General features: G+C 30.3%; 1 protein-coding gene across 1 annotated transcript; it reads left to right on the forward strand.

Moving 5' to 3' along the window:
* The first annotated feature begins 4,928 nt into the window (after positions 1–4,928).
* On the forward strand, positions 4,929–9,964 carry LOC100306659 (transcription elongation factor SPT4-like protein). The gene is made up of 6 exons (NM_001251378.2): positions 4,929–5,036; positions 6,746–6,877; positions 6,949–7,040; positions 7,136–7,191; positions 8,319–8,380; positions 9,598–9,964. The coding sequence occupies exons 2-6, from the start codon at positions 6,788–6,790 to the stop codon at positions 9,646–9,648; spliced, it is 351 nt and encodes a 116-aa protein (NP_001238307.1). The 5' UTR covers positions 4,929–5,036; positions 6,746–6,787; the 3' UTR covers positions 9,649–9,964.
* The last annotated feature ends 1,256 nt before the right edge of the window (positions 9,965–11,220 follow it).

The following is an 11,220-nucleotide window of genomic DNA, read 5'->3' on the forward strand; positions in this document are numbered from 1 at the left end:
TTTTAATGTGTCAATTTTTTGCCTATGTGCAAATTGAACTATTAAAAGCTTCCAATTTGTTTGTTTCTTTCGGCATGTTATTCTCATGTGTCTTATAATAGGAAATGAAAAAGTGACAGGTTTGCAAAGCTAAAAAATACATGGAATGAAAGCAAAAAAAAATGGCATATTTGTAAGGACTAAGGAAAAAAATACAACTAGAAGAAAAAGTGACATACTTGAAAAAAATATTTAATTTTGATTGATAAATAAAGATAAGTAACTCAAAGTATAAATTTGTTTGATTTGACCAAGCACATTGATTACATGGTAATTTGACTCAAGACTTTTGTTATATGGTGGTACTTCAATTTTTTAAATTGCTTCAATTTGGTCTTTTCCATCCAATTGAGGTCCACAACGTTAAATTATAAATTATGGCGATTTAACTTGGGAACAGTGACTATTAAAAATTGCACTATATTTTTTATTATTTTTAAAATAAAAATATAAAAAGTAAACCATTGTTGGTTGTCGTTGCAACTCCGATGACCATTTTAACGTACAAATTTGGTGTGTCTTGGGCCTATCTATCAACATCTTGCCACCACACCTCCATCAGAGGTTTGACACGTCCACAATGCCAATCATGGTTGTGAAAATCGACCCATCATCGGCCCAATCAAGACAATGGGTTAGTGGTCGAACTAGCGGACCACTTATTGGTCCGATTTAACCCAATATATATGTAACTACCAAAAATTGATTGATAAATTCATACTCCAAATTTAAAATCATTAGCAAAATAACACTTGAATTAACCAAATGATTTAGCATAAATGGTTAATGTGTTGAAGTTAAGGTCAAAGTTGTCAAACTCGCAATTCTACGTAAACTTGTGGAGGCCCTGTAAACTCGACTCATAGAATTGATTCATAAACTCATAAGGGTTTACTCAAATTAAAAAATATATTAATATTCCTATATATAAAATCATAACTAAATATTTCAACCCTAAAATAAATCAAAATAACAAACTTTGACTATAATTCAATAAACTAACGTAATCCACACTCAATCAAAGAAAAATCCATACAATACCAAACATAAGTTCTTAAAATAAAAATATTTAAAAAACATAGAAATAGTTCAAATGTTCATCAATCCTCTAATTAAATCATCTCCAATATCACCACCACCACCACCACCATCTTCATCTCCATCATCTTTAAGCTTACTTTGAGTTTGGTTCGATTCTACCGAGTTATTTTTGAGTTTGGTTTGATTCTACCGAGTTTACTCTGATTCTACCACAAAATAATTTTGTGTGCGATTCAACTTGTTGGGAGTGTACAAACTTGTAAAATCGTACAATTTTATGATTTAAAACTAGAGTTTGATAACCATGGTTAAGGTTGAATTGTTCAGATAATACTCGAGTTCAATCCTTAGCATAAACAATTATTGGTTAAACTTTACTTAATTCTCGATCAAACTCTGGATTAGTCATAGTCATTTTCCCCAATGAACCGAAGGGTGAAGATAAAAAAACAATAGTTGAACTATCCAACATAACATTATAGTACAAAAATATATATATATATATATATATATATATATATATATATATATATATATATATATATATATATATATATATATATATATATATATATATATATATATATATATATATATATAACACTAGCTTGCTTTTTGTGCAGAAGCTCGGTTTGATAACATCACCAATTCCCAGTCGATCCAATCTTATTTTCACAACTATGGTGCCAACTTTGTGACATACCAAGTCAGCCAAACAATGTTGGTGCAATTGAGTTTGGTGGCGACACTGAGGGGCGAATGGGTCCTAGTGACGGTGTGCACCAACAAAGGTCTACGCACTCTGACTCATAGGCAAAAATGCATTTTGGGTGAAGCAAATGTTGCGCTACACGACGATGACAACAAAGTCGTGTTGGGTCAACACGAACTGAATGATGGGGTGGAAGTGGGTATCAACAAGTAGGGGACGATGCATTTAACAATAGACAATGATTTAGAAATTACAAGGGATGTGACAAAAATCGAAGGTTTTATCTGTTTAGAACACTACACAACAAGATTTGTTAAAGGATGGGATTATGACTCCTAGACATTTTTGCACTACAAATATTTTACCCCAACATCATGGTCATGTTTCTGCTAAAACTTTTGTCTCTTCAACTCATGCATGTGGAGTCCCACACTCACACCTAGCGAGAAACAACAATAACAAGTGTGCGGTTAAAAACCTATTTGTGGATTAGACAAAAAAATATAGTGACGATTTATACCGGCCACTATTTGTAAATTAAATGGTAAAAATTTACATTCTAAAGGCGACAAGTATGTTTGACAAAAATAACCCAATTAAAGCATTTTAAAAAAATTGAACACCAAATTGAAACATTTAAAACTTGGGGGACCAAATTGACAATTAAGCCTTTTAATTTTTTTAAAAATACTACAAAACTTTAGTATAAAAAAATAGATCATTTAATTTGAAGGACTTAATCCATAATTATTTTTTATACTGGACGAGGCCTATTAATGGCTCATACGAATTAGACAATCTATAATCAGTATGGATCCATACGGAGATGTTTTAATCAATTGAGTTAATAGATCATTTATGTTAAAAAAATAATTAACGTCGTTATATATAACACTAAGATTTCTAATGTATATGTAATACACGTATAAGTTTACATAAAAAAATTTGTAACAATTAATTTGATCTAATAATATTTTTTTATATATATAAATTTTTATCAAACTTATTATTTTTATTTAAAATTTATATATGTAAAAAATACATTATTAGATCAAAATTAATTGTTATAAAATTTATTATGTAAACTTACATTTGTATTAAATATGTATTATAAATTTTAGTATTATATATAATGATGTTAATTATTTTTTTAATATAATTGATTTATTAGTTCAGTTGATTAGAGCGTCTGACGGAAGTCATCAATTCCTAATCAATTCCCATAAGTAAGAAAATCCTTTCTCATTCGCTCGCTCAAAAAGCTTGCAAAGCTTGCAAACAGGGGTGCATGCAGTGCTTTCGGTGCTCATTGGGTTACGATGGTTTTCGTGCTAATTTCACATCATTGCTCACTCTCGAACAAGGCATTGAAACATTTTAATTTTTAATATCCTTTGCCCATTCTATATTTTTCTGACCTAATTTTGTTTGGAGCAAGTTAATGTCGGCAACACACTCTGTAGCTTACCTTGCTTTCATCAGGTTTGTTTCATTACTTAGTGAACTGTAACTTTTTATCACATGGATTTTACATTGAAGCAAAAACTATTAGAGTCACAGAGCACTTATGAGATGGAAGAGATGCTTTTTTATGTTTTAATCCTTTTTTTTTTCATCAAATAGCATACTAGTTGAATAATACACTATCATAAATACATTAGTTGAATATATTCATCTTGTCCTGAGAAATTTGTTCAATTATTGTTATTTGGGGATTCAAACAATGTCTGTCTAATTTCTAATTATTTCGTACTTTACCTTAGCATAGGTTCGAGTAAAAGGCACAATATTCATAGATTAGATCATTTTTTTGTGTGGAAAGGATCAATGATGTCACATTTATAGATTAGATCCATTTTTTTTCTTCTATATGAATAAAAGTCATGTTTGATCCTGACGATGGTAGGTAAGTATGGCAATAAAAACTGAAACGGTACATACCAGTTCCATTTTGTCTTGATGTTAACGGAAAAAACCTGCTTTCATTGGAATTGTGGTCGGGATGGGATAACTCTCTTGTCAGTTACATATATTTTTATAATTATTAATAATATAATTATGTATTTATGTACAATTCTATTATTATTATTATTATATATATATATATATATTATATGTAATTATTAATTATATACTATTTTCATATTTTATTATTTATAGTTATTAAAATATAGAATAATTATTTTAATAATTAAATAAAAAATATTATAATTATATTACTAATTATAATAAAATTAAAAATTATACATTTAGCTAAGAATATAATTTAGTTCTTAAATATGTTTACATTATCTTTTTTATTAAATTATATATAATGATTGAATTAAAATATATTTAATAAAATAATCTATGATTTATTTAAAGTATATGAATAAATATTTTTTTTTTAAAATATGAAATGAGTTTTATGTGAATTTCTCCAAATTTGATAAAATCTATTGAAAATGAGCCACAACAAATTTGCTCCGATAGTAAATTCAAATTCAATTAAACACAAAAATCAAGAAAAATCCAAACCTCATAATTTAAACAAAGCATTTAGTTAGTGAGCTATTATTAAATATTCTAATTTTTCATGTAGTTGGATAAATCGTAAAAGAAATAAATATAGGAAATTGGAATAAAGTGAGAATTAGGAACCTAACCTTGACTTCTCTGGCGACATAAACTCTACCAAATTTGCCCCTACCGAGTACCGAGAGGTTTACCGATCTCGAAGTCTTCCAAGGGACCAATGCCGATTTGAATTTTCTTCCTCTGCTGGGTTTTGCGAAGCCACTTTCGGTGGAAAATGTGAAGTTCCTTGTTGATTATCTGAGAATTGAATTTGAATTTGTGAACCGGTCCGGGTTAAGCAGGCTTATTTTTTTTATTTTAGGTTTAATTACCTATTTGAAATTTTTTAATTCCTAAAGTTTATACTTTAATGTTGAAAACGTCTTTTTGTTAGATTTTTTTTAATTCACTTAGTTAAATTTTTTAATGAAATGAAGATTTTAAAAATTAAAATATAAATTTAAGAATTAAAAGAGATAAATTTAAAAATTATAGGACTAAATAGCTAATTAAATTTTTATTTTATTTTTCAAAAAACAACGTCCTTCATTTTGCCAAAACGTGCGTTTCACAAAGTCTCAACTCATTTTCGTCGTGAGTGGTGACGTGCCCTAGCCCCATATCTAGTCTCCCTCTCTCAATCTCACATCTCTCGTCGCCACCGCCGCGCCGCACGGAGGCACCCACGGTGAGTTCTCTTTAGTTTCTGTTTTGATCTGGTTTGTGAATTGCGAGTGTTGTACTGAATGCTGATTCATGCTTTGAAGCTCATTGGTAGCGCATTCGTTTATTTGAAGCGCTTATCAATTTTATTTTCACTGGTTGCTAACTTTCAGATATTTTTTTATACTTACCCCAATAATTTGTTTTGTATGTTTTCTTTTCCTCCGGGTCTAAATGTTCAATTTTCTTAGCCTTGCCTTCCAAGTGTTTGATGAAATGTCTGTGTTGGTGATGAGGTTGCAAATTGGCAGGAGATGAAGAAGGGAGTCCATCCACAGAAGCAATGGATATCCTATGTTACACAAACTCATAACTAATCTGTGTCATAAAATACTCATCTACCTCAATGGTTATGGATTTGCCTCAAATAGCTCAAATAAAGAATTTTAAAGAGATGAATTTTGTTTCCTTTTACTCCAACCACCTTCCCATGCTTGAGAGTGTCACTAGGGTGCAAAGAACTTGATGAGTTTTGGAACAAAGGAGAAAAAAGAGTGGAAGAATGAGAGAAGAAAGTGATGAAGGTGGGGATGGAGTGGGAGGCATCACGAGAGATGAGGGGGGTTGTTTTGTAAGAAAATGAGAATAAGGAAGTGTGAAGGGGGTGTCTCGGGTTGTTTTAAAAGAAACAGAGGGGAGAAGGGTTTTTTTTATGATTATTATTATATTATATTATATTATATTATTTTCTTTTGTTTCTTTTAGTCATACAGTGCGTTTCAAAAAGGGTGTAGATTTGAAGTAACTCTTTTATAGTTACTCTTGAAATAAGTGGACTCTCTCTATATATACACACTTAAAATTTATACAGCCGTGGTATTTTCCATGGTAAAGTAGGATGAAAACATAGTATTGTGTTTTAATTTTTAACCGCTTAGTTTCCTAAAGTACTCATGGTTTAAGACAACAGGTAAATGCATACTGCTGTTATTAGGAATGAAGAGTGATTGTTAATGTTAGGAATTAGTCATGAATTCTGTTTATGATTAAAATATATTCATGTGTTAGGAATGCATTTTGATAGATCATAGAATTTTTCCCACAAAGTCAAGTGATTGGTCTGGCTGTTAAAGTAGTTATTATTGTTATTATTATTCATTTTTCCAAGAGTTTACTGTATAATGAGAATTTATTTGATAGCTAATTATTGTGGGTGTTACAATATGTGATTTAGATAAGGATTTCTTTCTCATTAGTGTTTAAAAATAAACTAAGAACAGTAGAGAAAATGAGAAATAAGGGTAGTATCTGAGTTTTTTCTGGTTAGGGTTTGTGTGGCTACTTCTTTGGTGTAAATGCTGAAAAATGATATACCAGCATCACTTTTCAAATGCATCATTGTGCTGAGTTATTATTATTGCATCTTGCCTGTATATGCATTATATCCGTAATTGTATTCATAATTTTTTTTGGCGATGTAGAAATTCTTGTAAAATATTTTGGTTATAAAACACTTGTCAAATTCTAGCTTATAGCTAATTAGTTATGAAAAGGTAAAGTTATATAAGAACATTCTTGATTGATCTCAGCCTAATGTTTTGAGTTCTATAAGTCTGATAACTAATTATCCGAGTTGTCTTCTTTTATAATTTATGGTAATTGAAATTACTTGTATATAATGTTATATATAATTACAATTAGAATGTTATCTGATTTGACCATTGGCTCAACTAGGAACCAATCTAGCCATCAGTTGAAACAGTGAGCTTACAAAAAATGGCAACTGCACCTGCACAAATTCCTACAAGCTTTGGCCATGAGTTGAGGGCTTGTCTTCGTTGCCGCCTTGTCAAAACCTATGATCAGGTCTTAGTACCCTACTACCCTTTATTTTTCATCATTGTTTTTTGTTTACAATTTCTGTTTTTGTTTCACAGTTCAGAGAGTCAGGCTGTGAGAACTGCTCATTCTTTAAGATGGAAGAAGATCACGAGCGTGTTGTTGATTGCACTACTCCCAATTTTAATGGGTTTGTGATATCAATTCTTTTTCATCAAAATTCCCTTCACCTTTGAATCTCTCGATACTCATTCTGTTTTTCTTCTTCCATTTGATTTGCCACAGGATCATTTCAGTTATGGATCCAAATCGGAGTTGGGCTGCCCGTTGGTTGCGCATTGGTAGGTTCAATTATCTCCTGTTACACCCATTATATTTTTCCTCTCCTTGACTTCTAGTTTCTTTTCCTTTCTAATATAATAGTCTGATGACAGTGTTACTTGAACAAACATCATCATGACATTTTTTTTACTAAGTTTGTCATCTCCCCCTCCCCCCCCCCCCCCCCCCCCCCTTTTTTTAATTGCAAGGAGCTATCTAATTTTCAAAATAAAACTTTCATTTATAGGTGGATACAATCATTGCTTGTGTGAAGAACCCGTCAAATTATCTACTCAAGACTTTATAAAATACTTGTATAAAATTATAAATAAGAGCTTTTTTGACTGCTATTATTAATTTGTTATCCTTAAATATCTGTAATTGTAAAAAAGGATAAAAATTGAGTAACCTGTTAAGTCTAATGTGTTACCTTTATTAAATACTACCTCCGGTCTTGTATATAAGAAACAATTACCTAATCCATCAAGAACAATAAAAGTGGTTAGATTGGTTATTTTGTCATAAATTTTTATTTTATTTCAAGACTACCCATGACATTAAATGGTTTAAGAGGTGATTATTTTCCAAATTCAGCCATGTTTTGTTGATAGTTCAATAAATGTATCCACTTTTATGGGAAAATGTGTGTATATCATTAATAGGCCTCATAATTAATTAGGGGTAAAAAGAAAATTTAGTAATAAAGTAATCCTATGTTTGTTATAATTAGGACCAACAAAATATTGTCTATTTCTTATGTACAGTACCAGAAGTAGTCATTGATGACACTCAGATTATTTTTATTAATAAAGTAATCCTATGTTTCTTTTCACTTTTCTTATTGGGGTTTTGCACTAATATTAATTTCAAAATTCTTTTTAACATTGACCAAAAGTAGTCTAAGTGATAAGATCAAAAGGGCATTTCAACTGTCCTTGAGTTTCTCTTCTGACAATTTAGATTTCTAATCTATCATGTAGATGGTCTTTTTGATCAATTTCACTCCAACGAATCAGCCAAATTATATGCCAAGAAAAGTGACAACAATTTGTGAAGAGAAAAATTACTTTGCTGAATTTTTATCATGATTTAAAACTTGTATTATGGTTGAGTTGTAAAATTTGGGTTGCCCTTGAATATATCGCAGGAAAGTTTGTTCCTGGTGTTTATACTCTTGCTGTCTCAGAGGCTCTTCCTGAAGAGATGCAGGTTTGTAATTTTCTAGTAGTGTGATGTGATATAGATTTCATAATATTTTACTTGTGATAGATTTCAGAATATATTTCTATGTTGTTATAAAGTGATTCACAGCTATTTCTTTTCTAGTAAAACATTAGAGGATGTCAAGTAGTCACTTGGCAATAAATCTAGCCACATTATTTTATTGGCCACTAAACTTTGCTCCTCTTAAAGGTAAGGCATGCAAATTGAGTTTTAACGTTGGAACAGAGAGGGAGTGTAGGATTGTAGGATCGAAACATGTATTGCAAGTTCCAACTAGGTGAATTATTTACATACATGCACACAAACAAAAAATACAACAATAACAATGAAAGTTTTATTCCATTTAGTGAGATCAATTAGATGGATCACACATCATTGAACTTGGTTTAAGACAAAATCCTTGGGAATATTATTCATCACGAGATCTTAACTTCTTCCAATGTTCCACTCCTCCTTTTCACAAGACTGTAAATGTTTGTCGTGATTTAGAGTTTTTTTTTTTTCTAGCAAAGATTAAAAAAACCTAAATCACCACAAACATTTAATTAAACTTAAATTAAGATTCATAAGGCCTTGTACAAACAGTCACATAAATTTTGACAACACAAACAATACATAAAAGTAAAGCATGCAGCAAACAAAGTGAATACATAAAGATTCCTCCAAACTGCTTCCCACCCAAAATAAGACGTGATTATTCATCTTATTTTGGTTTAGAGGATAAAAATAGAGACATAGAGTAAATGAAAATAGAATAGAGATAATTTGAAAAAAGGAGAAATAAAGTTGTATTGTTTGTTTTAAGAAAAATGGGTTTGAAATAGAATAGAAATAATATTGTAAAGTTGTTTGGTATGAATGAAATAGGAAGAAGAGAATTAAACACATAGAAATCAGTTATGATGCAAAAACAATCGATTAAGTTTGTGCTGATAATAAAAAAAATCAATTGTGATGTACAAATCATTGATTAAGTTGATGAAAAGATCGATTATTTGAAATAATCGGATTTTGCTGTTCAAGATGATTTTTGTGAAGACAAATTTATGCTCTGGACTCTACAAGACTGTAATTTAACTCTTCAAATTCGTTGCTATCAAACTCTCGAAAGACATTTCCGTCTTTGGCATTTTATTTCTATCGCCTGAACCGAACACACTGGAAGTGAGTTTATTTATTTATTCGGTTATTCCGATTTGCAGGCTATATGTGAAGACGAGCGTGTGCAGTATATCCCTCCCAAACGTTTGTGAATGACGTAAATATTGGTTTTCATACTCTAGTGTGATGGGAATTGTCTGGATGAAGGTAGATTTTAATGCATTTGCTAAGTGACTTCTTAGAATTGCCCGAGCTTTATGATGTGTTTTTCTTCTGATGAAGAAATAAATTGATGACGAGTTATTATGTACTATGGAGAGATCATGAATCAAACATTATTTACTGCGTTTTTGGGCCTATATGCTCTTGACTCTAACAAACTAAGCTACGAGCCACTTTGGATACACTAATCAATTAAATTTCTCGCATGTCAATTTATGTACTTTATATTTATATATCCCACTAGTTTTCATGAAGGACTGAAGGAGTAAGGTAGCAATCAACATTTTTTTTTCTTTCCTACACAAAAAGAATCATTTCTCTGAAAAATAATTTAAAATAAAGGATATTTTTATTTATTTTATCTACATGTTTTCTTTCTCTCCAATCAATTTTTTTAACTCCGATCAACCTGATGATAGAGGCAATCATACTTTCAAAATCACACTTTTTTCCCTAATTCTTTTTTTCCCCCTCTAATCCATTGGGCTCTCGTCTCAACGTACTAGCATAAGCTTTTCTCCAATTTCTTTTGAAAATAATTGCAGCCAACACTACATAAAAGCAACCACACCAAAACCCAACTCCATTTTTTTTTCCAACAGCCAAGAATAATTTGTAATTGGTACTTTCAATGCAATGATCAAATATTGACAATTAGTTTTAACAAATAATAGTTTTTCTTTGGACCGATTATTATTTTCATGAATTTTTTTTTATAATTATCACATATTTATCATTGCAGGTATGCTATTATTTGGTCAAATTGTGTCTTCCTCTGGGTCAATCACAATTCACATAAATAATTTCATACTAACATCCATGCAATTTAATTAAATTAATTTATGCAATAGAGATTAACTTGGTAACATAATGGTTCAATCAATTTATTTAAAATTACAAGACACACAAATAAATGGAAATGATCTGTAATTGTTAAATTTACACCTAATTGTGATATCAGTAAATGTTTGAAAAATTACATCATGGTAAACTTGATGGAAATTTAACATCATAGTAAATGTTTGAAAAATTACATCATGCTAAATCCCAATAATCTAACAGTAATGGTGACTATGATACCACTTGATGGAAATTTTCAATAAACCTTATAAAATACCAAATGAGTACCATAACATATTATGTCAGATTATCAAGAGGATTTAAGAAATATCTGGATCCACAGAAGCTTGATCAGCACGCAGCAAAATCTAACCGTAGTCACGAACAATTGATTTAATGATCTTCCTCGACCAAATCACCTTCTTCCTTGTGAGACCTTCATTTTCTCTTCAAAAAAGGAGAGGAAAAACTATTTATTGATTTGGTGAATTGGGGACCATAATCATGCCTTAGATTTTAAACCTATTAAGATTTTCATTATTCCCTAATGGGTTAAATAGGTTTCCGCTGCCCATACCGATTTTCTGACAATCTAATAGACTCACTTAAATAAATCACTTTATATTAAATCTATTTAAATATAAATAATTAATATAAATGTT

The sequence above is a fragment of the Glycine max genome, chromosome 17 (assembly GCF_000004515.6).
Source record: "Glycine max cultivar Williams 82 chromosome 17, Glycine_max_v4.0, whole genome shotgun sequence".
NCBI classification, from domain to species: Eukaryota; Viridiplantae; Streptophyta; class Magnoliopsida; order Fabales; family Fabaceae; genus Glycine; species Glycine max.